Source organism: Dermacentor albipictus, chromosome 8 (genome assembly GCF_038994185.2).
Source record: "Dermacentor albipictus isolate Rhodes 1998 colony chromosome 8, USDA_Dalb.pri_finalv2, whole genome shotgun sequence".
NCBI lineage: Eukaryota > Metazoa > Arthropoda > Arachnida > Ixodida > Ixodidae > Dermacentor > Dermacentor albipictus.
Window position 1 is genome coordinate 34,845,189 of NC_091828.1, and position 22,451 is coordinate 34,867,639.

Consider the following 22,451-nt stretch of genomic DNA (forward strand, 5'->3'; position numbering starts at 1 on the left):
TACTTCTTTCATCTTTAATTTGAACCACTTGGCAGCCTTTTTCATTACCTACATTTAAAATGGAGGTAGAGAAGTGTGACCAGGTAATATTTACAGTAGAACTCCGCTGTTACGTTCCTCACTGCTGCGTTTTCCCGGCTGCTACGTCGTTTTCATCCGGTCCCGGCATAGCCTCCATAGGATCCAATGTATAAGGAACCCCGCTGTTACGTAGTAGCTGTGAAAACGTTCCCGCATGATACGTCGCAACTTAGCACCCCGAACCCGCCTGGGCTATAGTAGGCAGTGCGCTCCAACCGCCATTTTGGCTTTTGTTGAGTTTTGGCTGGGCTTGACCGGGCTTGGCTATGGAACTGGCTGCAAGAAGCCGCACGCCAGTTCGAGAGGCCGCCACTAGGTGGCCATTCATGAAAAATGCTCTCACTATCATCACTGTGATTACAGTCACCGCATGGTTGTTGGATGGGTCGACTCACGGAGGAAGGAAATTCGGGAAAAGCCCTGACATCACTCTTTGTGAAGCTAAAGTGAAGCGAGAAGTTGGCGTTGCTCATGGCGTTACTCCGCCTATCGGGCCAGCTCTCCTCTCTTGCTTACATTTCTCGCTAAACCACGCCGCGCTGCGCGCAACCGGGCTGCTCGGACGTGCGCGCTCCGCAGCAATACTAAACAATCCTTAGCACGCTAGCATGATTGCGCCAAAGAGGGCAAAATTTCCCACTGATATTCCTTCGTCCATTGCCATTGCCGTGGCGCGGTGACGACGAGGAGCACGAGCCGCATGATGCTGGGGAGCTGCCAAATCCTAGCTTTGGAGAAGCTGTCGCGGCTCTGGACCGCCTCTGCAGGTACATCGCACCTCACAGCGACGCTGACAGCAATGCGGCCTTTCGGGCTATTGAGAAATGGGTTGTGATTTCTAGCGAGCGAAAGAAATGGCAAGCCACCATTCTAGACTTTTTTAAGTCCTAAGCGCACTCTGTGGAAATAAATTGTCTATAGTTGAAGCTGCACTTTTTTCATTCATTTTCGGAGCTTTCCTCACTGTTGTGTTTTCCCGGCTGTTACGTTTTTTTTTCCTCGGTCCAGTGAAAAACAGATGAACGGGGTTCCACTGTACTCACTATTATCGGGCAAAAACTCGAATAGAAAAACTACAGCATGAGCATATGCATGGCAGGCTATTATGAAAATGTAGCCATTTTCCCTGTAAAAGCAAATTATTTGATACATCAAGATTCCTAAAGCTGCTACATGGAGAAAGAAACTGTGTGGTTTCTTTCAGAAAACTCTTTCATCAATAAATTGCAATCACTGATATGTTCTTTTCCGAGATGGTGATGCGACTATCATGCCCTACGTATGCCACTAAATGTCAATCTAAAGATGGCCTGAAATAAATTAAGCTAGGGCAGTATGAGGCAATCGGATATACATTATGTACACCCTTGTAATTTTTTAACAATATCACGCGTGCGTTGATCGTATGGCGTGTCAGCAGCCTAGTAGCGGCGAGATAGGCGGGATTGCCAGCTTTATGTGCGGTCGTGCGAGGCGAATTGTAGCTCAAATGTATTGTGCTGTGTTCGCTTCAGGAGTGCCCCTCACCACTAGAAGGCCACTGACATGCCGTGCAGTCGATGCTCACGCGGTACCGTTAAAAAATTGCGAGGGTATTACATTCAGTAATGAATTAAACATATAGACATAATAGTTGACCATCATGTGGCTCTTGTAACGATACTTGTAACAATAAGATGGAGAAGCTGCTTGACACGCACTATAACATATGTCATATCGACTAGAGTGTTATATTATAAGGTGATAAACGCGTTTTTGACACACAAAAAGGAAGAGTTAGCGAGATTTGAAACAACACTCACGTGCAAGGCGTGTCCTTGACAAGTCTATATTTCTGTTGTTAATGGATGCTGACAAGCAGAAAAACAGATTTCAATATTTATATGTGCACAAATTTCCAACCTTGGCTAAAGAATCCGCACTTAAATTTGAGGCATCACTGGCTTCGCTGTCATTGGACACCGGACGCGGAGGGCAGGAGGCACGTTCTGGCGGCCTTTCGGCTTCCTCCTGTGTTTCTAATGGGCTAAAACAGTGAAATCACACACACACGAAATATGAGCAAATCCCGTACACGTTAACTCACCAAACAATCGGAGCACTTGGGCCTTGAAGTACCCTTCTTGTTGCTCGTCTTGCCAGTATACTTGGTGCCATTTTGTTTTGTTGAAATCTCAGACGTTTTTGGCTGTGAAGTTCTTAATCTGGTTGACATTGACCACAACCTTCATATCGTCGCGGAAGCGTACCAGAGCAAACATAATTGATGCTTACGTGAAGTATCGAGACACCAAGTACATATGGTCAACGCGTTGGTACAGTACACTAAGCTACTGAACTTAACAGGGCCATAGGCTGGGCTTGTCTTCATTCGGCCGAGCGTGGACAGAGCGTACGACGCACGACGCAGACTGTGGCTGACATCATGGGTGACGAGGATGCAGACTCGAGCAGGGGGCGAAGGTTCCGATGAAGAGGACCGACCACCATTCACTGCAGCTGAACTTGCATCAGCTTTCAGCGTCATTCGTCGCTGTTGTGGCACAATGGAAGGAGCTGGCCTTTCTCATTTGAACACTGTCAACAAGCTTGGGGACAGCTTACCTCTTCACTCCCAAGAAAGAAGTTTTTGCACAATCTGTCTCAAACTTGTTTATTTGGCACTTCTAGACACAAATGAGCCTAGGAGAAAAACAAGTCTAAAAAACGAAGAGAAGTGGCGAAATTTGGTTGTACCCGATCGGGGACTAGGGGTCTCAACGGGTGTGGAAGTTAAGGAAGCAGTTGCGGTTTTGCAAGCAGAGAAATATGCCACATTTCATGCATTTCACTCTCGATTTACCGCTGCAGCCTGGATTTCGGCGTCTGTTGTGCGATCCCAGCTTTTGTTGCTCCGGAAGGTGTCCTGTCCTGTCATATCTGACGTCATCCGGAGGTAGCAGAATGATCTTTCCTCTCTGTGGTAGGCTTGGTTGCGCCTCTTCATTGTCACTTTTGGCTTCATGATCTCTTGACCTTTTCGATCACCACGTTTCCACTTGAATTAAGGCAACAGCAATGTTCATTTTGAATTCCAGCAGGTCGAGCATTTGCTACTTTGTGGTCTGACTGCTCACAACCTCTTTTGTACTCGATCCATCCGTTGCAGCAGGCCATATCCAGAAACTGTGCGAACACACGGACCGTCCACTTTTTCGTTCGCATTGAGATACGATAGTATGAGACGAAAGAGCCGATCAGGTCCACTCCGCCCATGTATTTATTGTATTCGCTACCTCATCTGGCTGCTGCACTTTGACTTTTTTTCTGATCCTTGCACCATCAGTGGCAGCTTCCTTCTGGCGCGATGCCGAATGCAGTGGATAACATCAGGACAGATTTATTGTCCTTCCACTTCACAATGCACATTTTTTGGTCTCTCCGCACCTTACACACTGAATCTCCGCGCTGCATATCTCAGTCCTGCGGCATTGCGACCGCAACTCTGCCGGTCCGGTTTCCCATCACTGTTCCAGTTAGAAACACATTTCCTTCGACCAGGTGCTCAGCAGTCTTGAGGCCGGTGAAATACCTGTCCGTGAAGACAAAAGTATCTCGATCTCAATTTAATGTTTGGACAAGTTCCTTGATAACACTTCCACCAAGACCAAATTCCCGCATATCATCATCAGGAACTGTTCCCTTGCCAACATAGATGGCGAAGTCCAGCACCAAACCGTCTGGGGATGCCATTACAAAATTTCAAGCCTTACAGAATTTGGCTTTGAGGGAACTCACTGCCGCACAGGGCACCTTCCAGAAAACGGTATCATTTGTTCGTCCATGGACACCTCACGAGATTGCGGTAGCTCAATGCAGGCATTTCGGAGAGAGGTGATGATAGGCTTTACGAGAAACAGCCTGTTTTTCTCCTGTTGTTCATCTGGTATTGACAGCTTGTCAACGAAGTGCACGTAGCTCCCGAGTTCAAAAAACCTGTTCCTGGTCATTACCTGAGCAATGAGCTCGATTCTGAACATTCTTGACCAGTACAGTTGAACCCTTGGAAGCTTCACGATCCCCACTGCAATGTGGATGCCTACAAATATCTTCAGTTCTTTTGAACCTGTTTGCACGGACCTCCCTCCAGCCTGAACAGAGTACAGGTTGATCATGAATGCGCATTCTTACCAGAAATCTTCGGGAAAGTACCGTATTTACTCGCATGAAGATCGCACCCGTAAATTTTGTCGTCAGAATTCGATTTTTTTATTTCCCGTATAATGATCACACCCCGAACTTGCCGCAGCAATATGTCGTGTGCCAAGTCTAGCTAATAATGATCGCGCTTACCATCTGTCGAATGCTATGCGAACAACTCTTCAATACAAACCAAGCGGTCTGCACGCACCAAACATTAAGTAGATGCCTCATTTCATTACTTTCATCACTTTCCGCACTTCCATGACAAAAAGAGGTACAACCAAACTTGCCTTTATTATGTGTAGGCTTTATAATGGTTGTCGTCAACAAAAACAACAAAAAAGGCGCCTTTCGTTTCTTCTCATCTGCACTTGAGGGCACGCAACAAATCGCGAGCGGCAACGATAGTAGCCACGTTTACACTGATACGTTAACAGTGTACCTTATCATACGCCAACGCTTGCAACACAGCTAAGATATTCACCCACCCTTAGCGCAAACGTGCGGTATTGGCATAGTAGTGAAGACAGATGCTGCAGTTTCTGCAGCATGCCCCCCATGTATTTCTATGTCACTGGCAGCTATGCGCACCCATCTGTTTCTGTCCCCTCAAAGTGGACATGGCTATGTTATACATCGCCATGTTATACATCGGCTTACATTGTCAGCTAACGTGCTTCCGACTTGCAGCCAAATCCACATTAAATTTGTTCTGTTTCAGCGCTTTTAAAGTGTTGCGTCTGTTCGCTTGTGCATGCAGCCGCCTTACCGCTACGAAAATATCTGTGCTGCCACATCGCCTGACGTTCAATAGAGCATTGTAGTGCTTTTATTATTCACGGTAACACACCTAAAGCACTAGTAAATCTTCAGAATACACAAGCTGTCTTCAATGTTTTCGACAACCTGTCTTCGCCAGCGAAAGTCACACTGGTGCTACTATTGTATCTAGACTTCAAGCTACGCAGTACTTGATATTCTACGGGTTTTCCTATGTGACAGGCCGCTCGTCGCTAGAGTCATTAAGAACGGTGTTTCTCCTGGCAGTACAGCTTTGCTATAATTTCAGATGCTCTCCTGAGGCCAGTAGTATTTTCGCATACATACGCGCACGCATGCCTAAGAAACGTCTGTGAACTGCCAAGAGAAACGTGGCGCAAAATACAGCCATACCGGAAGGGCCGAGTATTCGCCGTTTGTAAACTCGGAACAAAAGCTGATATGCTTACCTGAGACGTTAAGAGAAATATGGCACAGGTCACTCCCCGCTGGTAGTCTTTCGTATGCATCTGGCTGTCTCTGTGCGTTGCGATCTCTCATCACAACGAGAGACGCAGTGCAAACCGCGACACTTCGGGTGCTCATGACGGTCCAGCGAGCTGCACTTGCTCGATGGTCAGCAAAGACGAAACCGGCGACACGTCGCTGCTGGTAGTGGTCCTCCTCATCGCAATCACACAGCATGGACAGAAGTTCCCACTGTAACTTGCCGCAACGTCTGGTTGCAGTCGCCCCTAACGCAGCGCTTTCAGAACCACTCAACGACAACGTACTGGCGCGTGATGCAACGCAACTCCAAAATGGCGTCATGGTATTGACGGCTTTGGTATAGTGAAATAGAATACTTTCTAGTGGCGTGACTGCCTCCCCTGGAGAGGTCCTGAAGTGGAAGAAAGATGCGGCAGCGCTGTAATCAACCGCACTTGACAGCGCGTCAGCTTTCAGGCCGCCAACTGGTTGTTGCGCTGCTAGGACAACCGCTTCGTCCATCATTTTGGGCGACTTAAGTTTGTCACCACAAAGTAATGCAAGGCTAGCAAGGGACAAAATATTTCGCTTCCGATTTCTGCTCTTTGCAGCTCCGTTATGAATGTGGAAAGGTTGAAGTAGTGTCGCTTGCGCGTGTTGTAGTTGTGGAATCGTCTGGCTGGAGACATAGCCGCAATACTTCACATCTCGTGATGGTATTGCATTGCAGTTTGCCATGGCTTACTATCGCGCTTTTTTTTCCATGAACGTGCAAAACGTAAAAGGAATATTTGCTAACGCTTTCCGTTATTTTCGCGAGTGGCTGAGTTGGATAGCGGGCTGCAATATATACACTTCGTATGATACATTTCTTCCCACTGACGGTTATCTTCCCACAAATTACATGCCTTAATTAAGCTTGTCTTGCCGTTTTCAAGATCCTTTAATGACGACATAAAAAAATTTTTCTGTCTATGCTCAACATGAAATCGCCTACCCCAACATAGGAACGCATAAAGAAGGAAGTTTGCCACAGCTAAAATGCAATGACGCTTAACATTGTTTCCTTAATATGCTTCGTCCTGACGAATATAGCCATACCGGAAGGGCCGAGTATTCGCCGTTTGTAAACTCGGAACAAAAGCTGATATGCTTACCTGAGACGTTAAGAGAAATATGGCACAGGTCACTCCCCGCTGGTAGTCTTTCGTATGCATCTGGCTGTCTCTGTGCGTTGCGATCTCTCATCACAACGAGAGACACAGTGCAAACCGCGACACTTCGGGTGCTCATGACGGTCCAGCGAGCTGCACTTGCTCGATGATCGGCAAAGACAAAATCGGCGACACGTCGCTGCTGGCGGCGGTCCTCCTCATCGCAATCACACAGCATGGACAGAAGTTCCCACTGTAACTTGCCGCAACGTCTGGTTGCAGTCGCCCCTAACACAGCGCTTTCAGAACCACTCAACGACAACGTTCTTGTCTTGTCGTTTTCAAGATCCTTTAATGACGACATAAAAAAATTTTTCTGTCTATGCTCAACATGAAATCGCCTACCCCAACATAGGAACGCATAAAGAAGGAAGTTTGCCACAGCTAAAATGCAATGACGCTTAACATTGTTTCCTTAATATGCTTCGTCCTGACGAATATAGCCATACCGGAAGGGCCGAGTATTCGCCGTTTGTAAACTCGGAACAAAAGCCGATATGCTTACCTGAGACGTTAAGAGAAATATGGCACAGGTCACTCCCCGCTGGTAGTCTTTCGTATGCATCTGGCCGTCTCTGTGCGTTGCGATCTCTCATCACAACGAGAGACGCAGTGCAAACCGCGACACTTCGGGTGCTCATGACGGTCCAGCGAGCTGCACTTGCTCGATGGTCGGCAAAGACGAAATCGGCGACACGTCGCTGCTGGCGGCGGTCCTCCTCATCGCAATCACACAGCATGCACAGAAGTTCCCACTGTAACTTGCCGCAGCGTCTGGTTGCAGTCGCCCCTAACACAGCGCTTTCAGAACCACTCAACGACAACGTTCTTGTCTTGTCGTTTTCAAGATCCTTTAATGACGACATAAAAAAATTTTTTCTGTCTATGCTCAACATGAAATCGCCTACCCCAACATAGGAACGCATAAAGAAGGAAGGCTTGTTCTTGACGACTCATATTAGCTCCTGTCCGTGTATCAAACTTTAGAAATCGCTGCGGCTTTACACTGAGTGATACCGATTTTCTAATTTTTCTTTTTGTGCCGCATTTGGAACGTAGCGCACTGGAATATGCTGCGTTGTATTGGATGGATGTTCTAGGTTTCATTATGTTTTATTACCATTCAATACCTTCATGTTTATATTTTTGCATCTCAAGAAATTTTGAATAGATTTACCACTGCTATCGTGGTATGCACAGATGGCTGGCAGCTTTACGAAGGATAAACAGCCAAGTTGTCGTGTAGCTCACCAGTGCACATTTATTTGCACAACATGATCGCTTTTCAGTTAACTACTGTCGAACGGCTTGGTATGATTGCCCTCAAAGCGACTAAGCTTCAAGTGTTGGTGCAACTTTCTGCGCGCTGCATCACGAGACTTGTTTAACCCTTTAATGTAAAAGTGCATCCTGGTTACTATATAAAGTCCAATCATGTTAGCTGTCAGAGTTTTTCGAGGTGCACTTTAAAGAACCCCAGATGGTCAAAATTTCCGGAGTCCTCCACTACAGCATGCCTCATAATGTGGTTTTGGCACGTAAAACCCCACAATTTTTTTTTTTCAGAGTTTCTCTGTGTTCCTTACATCCAATAGCTGCGATTTCTTTGCTGTATATGACAACCAGCAAATCCATGATGCTGTCTTGGTGCAGCTTGTTGGAACTGAAACAGCTTGTAAATATGTCCTCGAGGCTACTAATGAACTTGAACAGTGTCACCGAGGACAGAGCAAGCCACCGAAGTCGCAGGCTCTTGTGAACGCCGCTGCATTCAACGTCTTCCCTTCCGAGGCAGGAAGTAATAACGCGTTTGTGAAGACAAGGCACTTAGACTTTAAAACACACTTCCTTGCCACGTAACCAGCTGCATAATATGTCAGTCTCGAGTCACTTCTTTGGACCTTATAGTCATGTCCTTGTTCAGGCATATCACTGACTGCAGCTTCTGCTGCTGCAAGGTCTTCATTGCTGAGCAGCATATCAATCAACTGCTGTTTACGTGAAGCTGCTGGTTGGTCACTTAGTCATGAGTGAATATATGACGTCACTACCTACATTTGCACCAGAAATGCTCTTGGCCAGATTGTAATAGCATACTTTTTTTTTAATAGCATAATAGCTCAAGCAGTTGACTGTGGTTGAGAATTGCTGTGGGGTGGGATGCATATACAACCTGAGGATTGTCTCACAATACCAAACAAGTTTTCAATTTTGTCTTGACTAAAATGTGATGTCATGACATACGAGTACCCCACTTCAGAAGTAACATACTTCAAGAGCTCTAAAGTGGTGGTGATGGAGACTCTGAGGCCTTCTGCTGTTGAGTCACATAAGAAATGTCTTTTCTCGGCGTGCTTTTCCCACTGCATCATAAAGTCCAAGAAATCTTCAAGCTCTTGTACTTTTGGCGAATTTGGCTCCAAAGCTTCAGCGGGGAACAGCGATGTCATGATTTCAATCAGAGACTGCATTCTCCTGCACAAAAAAGAAACCAGACAGAAAACTGATCTAAATGAAAATAGGAATGTACTGAGTTTCCAATGAAAGCACCTATATCTGAGTTCAGGTTTAAGGAAAGAAGTAGTTGAGTAAATTTAAGTCACAAATGCACTTTCAAAGTTGGAATTAAAGAAATGTTTGATATAAACTTAAAGTACAAACCTGAAAAATTTCTGGGTTGCATCAATTTTTCCGCAATGTGATTCCACTTGTGCCTTGTAGAGCTGAAGTCCTCTCAACGACTCTTGAGCTGAACAACTGGAAAGCATAGGTAACTCGCATCATTTCGAAGTTGTTTGGATCGAGGTGTGTCCTTGTTAGCCGAGGCATTGCCTTCGTGGTGAGATTATTTGAATCGAGTTCAAAAGCTCTCTGAAGAGGCTCCAGTGACACCTGAAATGAAAGTAATGAATTATTAAAAAAACACATACAAAATGCAAATGTCTAAAACCCAAAAAATACTACTTCCTAATGCAGAAATCTGCATACCCTTCCATGTGGTGTGTTGAAGCTTATTTGCAGCAGTCTGTTGTGGATGTTTTTTACTAAATGGGGAAAATCCGAGAAGTGGAGGGATCTTGTGTCATTCACAGGATGTGTCTATTTCCGGATATTTCTTTAGAATTTCCTTTTATGCCCATTATTTTCCACATCTTGCGATTCCAGGGTGCTGCATCACATGTCGCATAGTCAACAAAGAGTCCTGCTTTTTCTGCTAACATGACATCCTCAAGAATAATTTTTGACAGTAGATCTCCTTTCACATTTCTGTTTGTCGCAAATGTGCCCAAGATCTGAGTCCAGCTTCCGGTCAGAGGTACAAACATCACCACAAGACCATGGTTGGAGAGGACGTGTTTTTCTTCTTTTGGTGTGTATGGCCTCAGATCAACGAATCCAGCGACTTTACCAGCTGTGTCAGAAGACAGGTGCTTTGAGAGCTTCACTTCATCAATTCCTAAACCCCCGTGACATTTGAAAGGGTCCATCACAGATGTCTTTTCTTTTAACATTTCGAACAACTTTTCATTGAAGCCAAAGTTACCCATGTAGTTTGACATATACTTCCATAAAGTCGCCTTTCCTGGAAGTACTAAGATGCATTGCTTCCGAATGTATTCATAAAGCTTGGGACTACGCATTTACAGCAAGATGCATTTGGGCATTCCTTGTTATAATTCATCCCTCGTGTGCTCTTTCGTTTGGCAGCTTCAAAGCATTGTCTTACAGCTAGTTGCTGCTTTGGAGACAAGCATTTTAGTCTGTCTTGCAAGATCTTCTCGGTTGTGGCTGCAGTGGCATTTTTCATCCTTGAAATGCTTTCACTCAAGGTCTCTACTTTCGATGCCAGCCTCTTGAGTTTCCGATTTGCAGCTCGGAGTCGGTGGGATGTTTTAGAGCTTGGCTTGGGAAGTTCCTTTATACTGCTGGTATCACATGGCGTCTGGCACATGGCACATGGCATCTATCGCATGGCATCTGTAACCAGGACAGGAACCTGAGGGCCTGCCTAAAACAGATGTAATCTGGTATTTCTTCTCCTGCATTATAATCTTTCTCTCGCCAGACTCATCTTAAATATCAAAGGAGTCGCGATCTTCCACAACGACTCTTCGCGTGCTATTGAGAGTCAAACGACCCATGCACAAATGTTGACTCTTGTTTTGTGACTCTACTCGTGCAAAAGTGGGTCTTCTAAAGAAGACTCGCAAGATATGCGGGGAATCGGAGCTACTTATGCTAGCACATAGAGCAGGAGTGAGGCGACATTGTGGGACATGTGTGGGTGTCTCAGGGACAAGGTTGCCAAGATGAGAGCGTATAGCACAGCCGTGACAGCTGCCCCTGAGACGTTGGAGCTGACCATTGCAATGAGCCTCGAGAAGCTCACCTACGGTGTTGTGGATACCAAGCTGAAGCTGTTGTGTGGAAGCATGTGGAGGCAGCCCAAGAGTCGCTTTCACTGCCTTCAGTAAAAGGGCGTCAATCTTTTGAGTCTGAATGAGAGGGTGATTATGATACGGGACGTGATAGGTGAGCCGGCTGATTAGCAGAGCTTGTACTATGTGGAGGACATCTTTCTCATGATTACTAATGGGGTTTATCATATGTGTAACCTGTGCTCTCTGCTGACCCAGAAGGCGCATAGTGTGCGAGGCTTTACCATCAGAGTGAATGTGGAGGCCCAAGATATGAAGTTTAGCTACCTGAGGGATGAGGCTGCCGTGTAAAAACGGGAAGGCCAGTCGAACCTCGATATAACGAAGTCCAATTTGCAGCCGAAAATTTCGTTAAATCGCGAGTTTCGTTAAGTCGAGGTTCGCGTGTTTCAGCAGTCCAAATAAAGATGCAGGTTCTTGGAACACTCTTGGTGTATGGCACCTTGTACCAAGAGCGTGATGCTCGATAGCCAGCGGGTACGAATGCATTTTTCTCCATTATGCGTACGGTGAAGAGCAGGTCTGCAGCAAGCACCGCGCCTAGTGCTCATAGCTGCCACTAGATGTGGGTGGCCATCAGTGCCATCATCATCATGATTTGTCATCACTAAAAAAAAAAATTTCTTTCACGAAGACATGGCAACCCGTGGCGCAAAGAAAAAAAATTATGCACATACCAGAGCTATCAACTTGAATATTCTTTAAAAGAAAATTGGAAGTAGTATTAACTTGGTGGATCCATGAGGCCACCACTTATCATTAATGCGCTTAACGCTCGCAGCCATCTGATGATACTGCGCTCAGTAAAGCGATGACGACATTGATTCATGAGCACTGGAATATATCTTATTTAACTTCCCGCAGAGCAATTCTATGCAACTCAGGTGGAAGTGAAGAACTCCGTCAGCTTCATCTGCCGCTTTTTAATAAGCGTCGGGGTTATAAGGTGCTCGTAGGTTGACAGGGCTGCTAAGGCTTGCTCTTGTGAGTGCGCACCCGCATACATGCGTAAGAGATCCAGCGCATCCATGACTTGCTTCTGTGTAGCTATGCTGCTTGCCGCCTGGAGTTCTTCGTCCTAGTCGTCCTGCATTTCTGTATCTGTGACGCTCTGGATTATTGCGTTATCGTACAGCTCTTCAGTTGTCACAGCGGAAGCATCGCTGAAGACAAAGTCCTCGAGTGTCACGTCACTTGGGGCAACTCCCTGATCGCAGAGCAGCTGCCACGAGTCAATCACATCTGTTGTGTACGTCATACTTTCGTCACCGTCACTTGCTCTGAACTCCGCTTCTTCATTCAAAGAAACGCTCTCCTTCAATCCCGCCTTCTTGAAGCACTTGGCTAAGATGTCCCTATTTGTTGCCTCCCATGACCGCGAAAGCATCTCCAAGGCCACGAACATGTCGATTTTCGTCTCTGTGGAGCTCGATGTTCAGCAGAAGCATTTCAATGACCCACTTGCGGTATGCACACTTGACGCTGTTTATTATTCCCTGGTCGAGTGGTTGTATCAGGGAGGTGCAGTTGGCAGGGAAATCTTCAAGCTCAATGTTGGAAAGCGCACAATCTTGAACATGATGCGCTGAGCAATTGTCCAGAAGGAGGCAAATGTTTCGATCCCTTTTGCACATTTCAGCATCCAGATCCTTCAGCCAGTTGCTGAACAAATCCCTTGTCATCCACGCCTTTGTGCTTGCGGCGTACTTGACTGGCACGCTCCTTTTTCCGCTGAAGCAACGCGCCTCCTCGTTTGTGCCAATTACGAATGGCACGCTTTTCACTGCCGTCCATGTTCACGCACAATAGAACAGTGAGACACTGTTTACTGTGTTTTCCACCATGGCACTTTTCATTTCTCAAAGCCATCCTCTTCCTTGGCAACAGCCGGTAGAAAAATGCGGTCTCGTCGACATTATATATGTCGGAGACATTGTAACGTGATAGAATGTTGGGAACACGATCACGCAACCAGTCCGCTGCTCCAATTGAGTTCGCCTCAGCTGATTCTCCACTAGCCACCTTCCCAACAATACTATGCCGTTCCTTGAATCGTTGCAGCCACCCGCAGCTGGCTTTGAAGTCGTGCCCAAGAATACAAGCAAAGGGCCTTTTGTTGAAGAATGGCTCCGCTCAACGGCATGTTTTTTGCATGCATATCGTGGAACCATGAGAAAAGAGCTTTTTCTACATCGACGTAAGCTGCTTCCTTTACCTTCTTTCTTTGTTGGCCTGAACCACCAGCACTGACAGCACTTGTGATACTGTCCTTCAATGTCAAAATTGTTCAAAGCGAGCTCAATGAAATTCCATACCATTCAGCAACAGCCACCTTCTTCTCGCCACTCATCACTTCGGTGATAATTTTGGCCTTCACATCAAGGCTCAAAACTTTTTTCTTGCAAGGTGCACCACTCATCGTGAATAGGACGACGACCTAGGCCTAACGAGATCAAATAACCAACTGAGAAAATGTGCCCAACGACTGCTGTTCGTAAACTTGCTTCCGGTTGGTGCTTTCCCGTTTCAACAGGCCGGTGACGTCATAGCGTGACGCGCTCCTGAACTTCTGAAGCACTCCGGCTAGCACTACAGGAGCGCGTCCGCTGCGGGTTTCATACATACACGTTAGATGGCGCAGCAGCATGTTCTGCTCCACGTATTGAAGCACGCCGGGAAGATTTGAGCATTAAAGGGCGCATGCAAATCGCTATATGCCCGGCTAAAGTTTTCGTCTGCCTGTCAAGGAGGCTCCTGGTACGTGCGTGCAATGCGCAAGGACTTTGTTAAATCAGAAGTACAGTATAAAGTGACCTCGTTAAATCGTGAAAAAAAATACATGGTTTTCTATGGGGCAGAGAGCGGGAAAAATAAAAAGTGCATTATTTTGAGAATTTCGTTAAATTGACGTTCGTGATATCGAGGTTCGACTGTATTAGGGAATTCGTCAGTTCTGCAGCGCTGCCTATGCACAAGGAGCAATTCAGTTTTTGGCTGCACAGGCAAGGCCGCTTCCGGCTGCATAGTTTTGCACATCACGCACAGCTTCCTGGAAAGCATCCTGGATGGCCTCATTGGATACCTGGGTTGCCCATATTGTAATGTCATCGGCGTAGAGAGCATGCCGGATGGTGGGTATCTGGTCTAATAAGAAGGGCAGCTTAGCCATAGCCACTTTGAAGAGGGTGGGTGATAGAATTGAGCCCTGTGGCATTCCTCTACCTGTGAGTGTGATGACATCCAACCAGATCTTATGCCAATAGGGGCCATGTGGTCCAAAAAGAAAGCTCTGACGCAGTTGTAGGTGAGTGTGCCACACTGGGAAGAAGCCAGATTGTCGAGAATTAGGTCATGAGAGACATTGTCAAAGGCCCCCTTGAGGTCCAGGGCCAGAATAGCTCCGGCCTGGGATGCAGTGGGGCCATCCACCATGTCCTCCTTAAGCTGCAACAAAACGTTCTGCATAGAGAAGTTAGGGCGGTAGCTGAAGAGTGCATGAGGAAATAATGGGCTGTCTTCGAGAAAGGGTTGTAGCCAGGAAAGTAGAACACGCTTGAAGAGTTTACCTACAAACAAAGTTAAGGATATTGGTCAGAGATTATGAAGGCACAGTGACTTGCCTTGCTTAGGAATTAGTATGATGTCCACATGGCGCCATTCCTGTGGAAGCTTGCCATAATGCGCAGAGTAGCGACCAGGTCCAGGGTGTGCTTAGGTGCCACTGAGGCGATCACAAAGGCTATGCCAATTGTTGTTACTGAGGGGTTTCGCATAGTCATCTGCCTCCGTAGTTAGGTGGGTGACATAGAGACAAAGTTTCTGATTAAGTTTTTGCCGCTGCCACCGCCGGGTAGGGCCTCTGCCGGCCTCATTGAGATGGAGCAAATGGAGATCTACATCGGGTGTCTCTGTTGTCGCAGTAATGTGTTGAGTTCCAGTTTTTAGATCAGTTTAAAATTGTTTGATCCACTCCTGAAGGGAGAGGGTGTCTGGAGGAGCCAGGTAGTAAGAAGTTCCAAAGTGCTTTCCAGAATTACTGTTAGGCCATGTGCAGTGCTAGCAGACAAAAAGCCTGCCTTCGTAGGTCCCCTGCAGGCTTTCCAATGGCTTAAGTACTCTAGAGCATCATGCAGTACTCTTTCCTGTTAAGAATTTTTTCTTAGTGCTGTTGAAGGCATTCATTCATGTCATTATGACAGTTAGGCTTTCCATGAAGTGAACAAATTCTTCTGTCTGTTCTTCATATGAGCATGACCTTGAGATTGCTTCTTTTTACAAGAAAAGCCCATGTGTAAATTCAAGGCTGAAAAGATGAAATGCATGATTAACTTTCATTTTGTTTTTTTTCACAATTGTTGGGGTTCAGATATACTTCTGTAATCTTCGGCGTGGCTTTCAACATTGTAGCGCACTTGTCCAAGTCATGAGCTATCCTTATTGGCTGAACATCTACATGCCCATCTGACATTTTGTGGCCGTTTTTGATGAAACCATTCCTGATGCACTTTGCGTCCGACTTTCCACATTCAGTAAAGAAAAGCAGTCTCTTGACATTGGTGGGATGAGATGCTGACAGCTTGATAGCTGATGCCAAGCCAGATGTTCCAAATTGATGCCACATTGCATGGTTCCAGGATGCTCCATCCGATGTAGCATAGTCTACCCTGAGGCCAGCATTCTCTGCCAGGATGACTGCTTCCAAAATGACTTTGGCAAGCAATGGTGCTTTCACATTGCCTCTAGATGCAAATACCCCCAAGATTTGGTGCCATGAGCCTAACAGAGGCTGAAACATTATCAAGAGACCACGATCACATGGAACACTTTTGTCAGCCTCGGGAGTGAAATAACCAAGGTCTACGGATTCATCAACTTTGCCACATGCTCGTAGCACCAAAGTTTTCTGCAAGTTTCATTTAATTTCTCCCATAGTTGCAGCCTTCTTTGAGACAGCGTGGAAGCTGGGGCTTGGTTGTGATTCACTTGAAAAGGGAGACAGTGAAAAAAAGACAAGGGCACGAGAGAGCGACACGCACACAGTGCTGACTTGCACCAGTTTATTTATGAAGCCATGAAGGAATAAATGTAGAGGCTGCTACCATGTGCAACATGCGAATAATTGGCAAAAATCCTGGAGCATCATTTGCAATGCTGATGATAGCCACATGTCGACAGTGCACACTGAATGTTTTCCATTGAAACCTCGTCAGGATGCGCCATTTCCCGAGATGAAAGTGCTGTCGAAGGAGAACTGACGCACGAGCTATCAAACTTCCTCATGAGATCTGTCTCAATGATTTCATGTGCCCGCTGTGAACTATGTTCAACCAGCACTTCGCTTTTTTCCAAGTAGGGCTTACTTGCTCCTCTATTAGCATACCTACCCACTCTCCCAAATTTTCCACAACCTTCACAAATTTGAGGTTGTTTTGCTATATGTACATTGCATCAAGACTTAACAAAAATACATTTTGTTAGCGAAAAAATGTTGGCTGTTGGTTTCGACACCTTTTAGTCACTGTTTTGATGGTGAAAGAATGCCAGAGGGGTAGTTGCTTCGCGCAAACTTATACAGACCAGCTCCTGAAAGAGGCAACATCAGCAACGGTAAAACTGCTGGAACATCTACTCTGATCTAAAGAAAACAATGCGTTACTCAGCATTCTCTGCTGCTCCAAGTTTGCTGCTGCTTGTGTGCTCTGTCGAAAGCTAAATCATCATTAATAAAATGCTGACGTTATCCTACAGAAATATTGTGCTCAAGCCAAGCTTTTAAAAAAATGTGGGCTATGCCTGCACCCACCCCCCTCCTTTGGTTTGATGTCCGCACGTTTCTTGCGAATCTAAAAGTTCACAATTTGGCAGGTATGCTACAGTTTCAAATTAATTTATCTGATTGCAAAAGTAGATTGATGCTTGTTTACCATGGAAATGCTTGTTGAACAAAGTATTGCACGTGAAAGAAAGCCTGTGCTAAGTGTGCCATACTAATGAGCAGGGCTTCCTTAAATTCTGTGAGGCAATAGCTGCCGTGTCATTTGCTCAATTTCTCCATTTCAGGAACTAAGACTCTCAATGTGGGCCTTACCCTGACTAAGCCTTACCGGACTGGCGTACGAAGCATCATACCAGTTACGCGAACTGTATGGCAAAAATGCGCCGTTCATTGGTACACAGTCTGCAATCTCATTTGTCAAGCTATGGGCACGTGGTACCTCTGCTGCCTTGTCGATGAGCACGCAGTGCTTGCTTGTTACAGTGAACATATTTCAATTCAGCTTGTGCTGCACTTGGAAAAAGGGGAAAATTACGCATTGTTCTAAGTAAAAGGACTACACTTATATCTCAGAATAACAAAGTTGCATTCTTTACAAAAGTATGCTTATATGCTAGTATTCATTATAAGCACATTCGTTATGTGCTGATATTAATGAGAAACAACATTAGTATGCTCCGTAAATTCAAGAATTCATTATGTGGTTGATCATTAGTATACAGAAGGTTTGACTGCACGTACTTAAGAAGCATGCTGCCTTTTCGGTCTTACGTTAAAGGAAAGCAGAATTAGTGACTAATGTTGCGGTAATGGAAGCCACTGTGCCAAGTTTCTAGCGTGCCTTTGAACTGTCAGTTTCTACCGGTGGATGTGGTGGTTTGGGTAACACTGGACAAGCTGATAGGACATCTTCGAACAAATTTATGCTGCGCTATGTATACGTGAGCTCATGAAAGGGAAAACGAACTGGCTTATTTTCACAAACCTCATTGCAGGTGAGAGTTGCTTTGACAGTGTAATATGAAGAGCTGCGCAACAACAGTGGATTAGTGCGGTGTCTATTCATGGCTTTGCTCCAATCAGAGTCATCAAAGGGTTAATCTTTAAGTGCACTGCAAATGCGCTTGGCTTGTTTTTTGAACTACTATTATCGTGCAAACATGTGCAGAAAAAGAAAAACCAGACAACTTGGGAACTTGTGTGAAGAAACAATCAAAAGAATAAGTTACGTCAATACACTGCTTCAAGTTGTCGCTCAAAGGGAAGTTCCGCAAAAATATTCTGCCTTTGTGACATGCCGAGTTTTAGGTGGTGTCTGTGAACACCTGAAAGTGTGGTCTGTTGGCACATGGACATGTTGCTGAACATTTCTTTCTGTAAGATTTCTGTTGGATTAATGTAAAACACTCTGGTATTATCCCAATCGCAACATTTCCATTTGCAGTCTAATAATTTGATTTGTCTTCTGTACTATTTGTATGTGTAATAAAACTTCATAGGGGCCATAAGAGTAGTATTGTGCAAGATCTGCTGCACCTATTGTATAGAAAGTATGCATCTTTTGGATTTTTTATGGTATGCTTTAGCCGTAATCATGTTGACCACAACTAGATTTGTAAATTACTAATCTGGTGGTGCTGTGCCATTTACATAGTCAGCTAATGTCGATGCAAGTTCCAAGCGCATGTATCATGTCCCACCTTTACTGTTAAAGGATGCGAAGTGTTCCCAATGCAGCGACATTACTTTTTATTGCCGAGTTGCGATGGTGGATCCACCTCTATGTGAACACCACTATCCATCAGCTTCTCTTGCAAAGTGACAACTGCACTGTTTTGTCTGTCTGTGAACTAGTGTATGCCTGGATGCAAGGTTTTGGTACACTTTTTGTTCCTAGTTATGGGCTTCTGTTTCTGTTTTCCGAGACACTATCACGGTTCAAAGCTTCACTGTTAACATTTGAGTAAACGAACTTTGAGCACTTGTGCGGAATTTTCTGCACCACTGGTCAAGATGCACAGGTCATTCAAGTCGCCAGTGGAATCAATGGCATGTGGGATCGATAAAAGCAAGTCAAACTCGAACATGGTTATAACTAATGAATGTAATGCCTTTTCATTTTGCATAATGATGAAAGGATAAGTGGTGCTGGTTAGGCTAAGATGAGAGCATTGCCCACCTTTATGATTGCGAATTCTGATTGTGGCAATCACGCTGATTGTGCTCCGTAGTGCCATTGAGAATATGAGTTTTTTTATTTCTTTAATAATGGAGGATGCGTTGAATTCATGGTTTCTGAAAATGACTGGGGCTGGTTGAGTGAACAGCAAATCAACCATGAAAGCTTTCTTTTACACGCCAGTCCACATCCTCTTTTCTACTTCTTTAAGAAGTTCTGAATTATGTAGATCTCGTGATCTCAGCCTAATAAACTTGCAATTGCTTCCTATTAAATTTAAGTTAGACTCTTCTGCACATTCATTTTGTTGTTAAAGTTCCATGTTTGTTGGGCAGCGATATCTCGAATACAAGTTCAGTAAGATCAGTCACGAAAGTGAAGTACCTGAGAAACTAATGGACTACAGACTAGCTGCAGTCTGGTGTGTAATGTCTGTGTTATAGTGTCCTGTTATGATTGCAGTGTTAATTTTTTATGTGTGTTCCCTGTAATGCATGACCTTTATGTTAGACCTTGTGTTGGGAATTGTGTATGCCTGTACATATAGTATGTGACTTTCCTTATCTGAATGGACATTGGTGCAGTGACTCCTTCATTGAAATACAAAGTGCTTATATGTTATGTAAACCAGAAAGTTTCTCTTCTTATCTGTGGGTTTTTGCAAACAAATAGGGCATTATCGTATGGTCGCACTTGTGAACCAATCTGTAGAGGCGGCCTAATGAATACAGTGAGTGTTCAATAGATTTGTGCAATGTCTGGGCGCCTGTGAGTTGAATTGTACACCCTTCCATAAAAGCTTTTGTTTTGAATCTTGCGTCACTTTTTCCTCTCTGCCACCACCTTCAGCTTGTATAATTTTTTTTTTCAGGAAGTGGATTTAACCTTGCTGGTACAAGTAATGTGGTTCTGCCTCACTACACAGATTAGTTAAAAAGACACACATTGCCTACATAAAAATTTCAACAAGTTGCAACTATGAAATTGAACCTGGGCGGTAATGAAGCCATATCCAATTTGGCAAGAAGTCAGATTGGCAATAGTGTTAAAGTATTCATGTGCCAAACACGGTATTACCATATTTGCATGATTCTAACGCACACTTTAGTTTTTAATAGAGGGTGCGTTCAAATTAGCATATGCGTTGCAGTCATAACTAATTCTGCTCAGACTAAAAAATGAAACTGATCCTTACTAAAAGAAGCTCGATGCAAGGTAGCTAGCCACACTGCCATCGAACGGGTCGTCTTAAGAGGAAGCTTTAGCTCGGGTGCTCCTATCTAAATGCATGTAAAAGGAGAATTCGTTTTTCTAGGTAACCAGTGCACCAAATTTGATGAGGTTTGTTGCATTTAAAAGAAAAACTTAAAATCTAGTGACTGTTGGTTTCGAATTTTCGTTTTAGGTACTGAATGTTTTATAAAAAAATTGGCGGAAATTCAACAAACAAAACTATAAAGTTTACAACTCTGTAACTTAGTAACGAAAAAGGATAATGCAATGTTGTGAGTTGCATCTGGTAGTACATCTAAAGCGGACAACATTTATGTGCTACACATGAATCCCCAAAAAATTAGTAATATGGAAATACAGCTTTTGCAGGACCCTTGTGAACGACGTAACAAATTCACGTAAGATATAAAATACATACCGAATTTGTCCACTTTGAATGATCTATTGGATGCCCTTTACAGAACCGCGATAAGTGCTCTTGATGCATAGCTATGTATTTTTAAACTTTGTGCTTCTATTTTTTTCAAACTTTAGAATTTTTAAAAATCTTTCAAACAAAATTCAGGACCTAAATCCAAATTCTGCTTCCGACAGCCACTAGAATTTAACTATCTCTCTCAAATGCAACAAATTTCATTAAAATCGGTCCAGGGGTTATCTCGGAAAAATGTTTTTGCGTTTTACATGTATTTGAATAGGCGGCTTAGGAGTTGGACCCGAGCTAAAGCTTCCTCTTAAGAAAGTGACGCTCGGAGACATCGCAAGGTAGGTCGATGGTGCGTGGAATGCCTTCCCGCAGATGATGGTTGCACGAGCCTCCAGAAGTGACATTTCTAGTGCATTACATTGAACTGAAAATGACTTTCTGTGGTCGGTAGACAGCAAAAAAGAGGTGCCGTCACACTCTGATAGCCAAGGGCTTCTAAGATTCTGCTGTGTGTGCGTGTCTGTGTGCCTTTGTATGTTCCATAATATTGTTTCAACATGGTACACGTAGACTGATTTCGTTACTTGATGTGCGTGGTAGAATCGGCACCAAGTTTTTTTGGTTTTTTTTTTTAGCGGTAATATAACTGCGCGTTAGAATCAGCGGCACGGTAGAATCTTGCCAATACGACAAATGCTCTGGCCTGACAGTTAAACTTGTCCTACATGGCAGTGTGCAATGTAAGCTTTCACAAAAGTAATAATAGGTGTGCCAATATATTGTATTATTTTTTATCATTAACAGAATTTGTTTAAATCGCCTGAGACGTGCAGTGCTATTCTTACTTTGCGGGTTATATTGCTCTCATAGGCAGAAAATATTTGCAGGAGAAATTAAATGCATATTTGGTGAGTTAACGTTTCTTTAAACTTCTAAAATATTTACGGACATATTGCAGTTTGTAAATTATAGCTGATGACTACGAAAGTCATATCCACTTGGAAGTAATTCTGAGGTCGACACTGGTTTCAAGGTATGTGATAAAGTTTGTTGCTTCGGTAATTTTTGAGCTTCCATGTATAAAAAGAAACTTGTGGAAAGAGTAAGTGGAAGAATAGTGCATTTCTGCCACAAGTTTGACAGTGCTGATCCTAAAAATAGTGCTACTTTAAAAATTCCTTCCCAGTAGATGTGTCTTGTGAAATCATCAGCTTCGATTCATGTATGCAATATGTGTGCTAATGTAATTATTTAAAAAGTAGATTAGTAAAAATTTTTTAGTGAGTCAAATATGCAATTTAAATTTGTGTATGTGATGCCTGCCTCTTGAAGTAATAAGCCCGCTCAACTAGATTCATGCTGTATGCCAAAAGCAATTGAAAAAAATTGTGATACTGTTAAAAATAAACGTCTGGGGTAGTGTACATTTTTGACATGAACATGTCTGATACATTGCCAGCATTTTCATTGCTGCTACATCGATAAAAACAAATTGATAGATTCGTTCAATAAGAACTAGCCAAGTACTCAACACCACAATGCATTATCTTGATTTGGTGTCTAGCTTTCTATGCTTTCTTGTGGCCTGCCGTGCAGCCTCTTTACAGCATGTTTTGAATTCCACAGCAACAGCATGCACCTACACCTAGGTAGGTAATTTGTGAAGATTACA

The 22,451-nt window shown here is 44.3% G+C and overlaps 1 protein-coding gene across 3 annotated transcripts in view; it reads left to right on the plus strand.

Moving 5' to 3' along the window:
- The window catches only part of LOC135901510 (uncharacterized), a 113,982-nt gene extending 94,051 nt beyond the window's left edge, over window positions 1–19,931 (plus strand). For all 3 annotated transcript variants that reach the window (XM_065431305.2, XM_065431307.2, XM_065431306.2), the window contains exon 12: window positions 17,225–19,931. In XM_065431305.2, the coding sequence (XP_065287377.2) occupies window positions 17,225–17,231 (7 nt within the window). In that variant the 3' untranslated portion in view covers window positions 17,232–19,931. The remainder of the gene's footprint in view (window positions 1–17,224) is intronic.
- The last annotated feature ends 2,520 nt before the right edge of the window (window positions 19,932–22,451 follow it).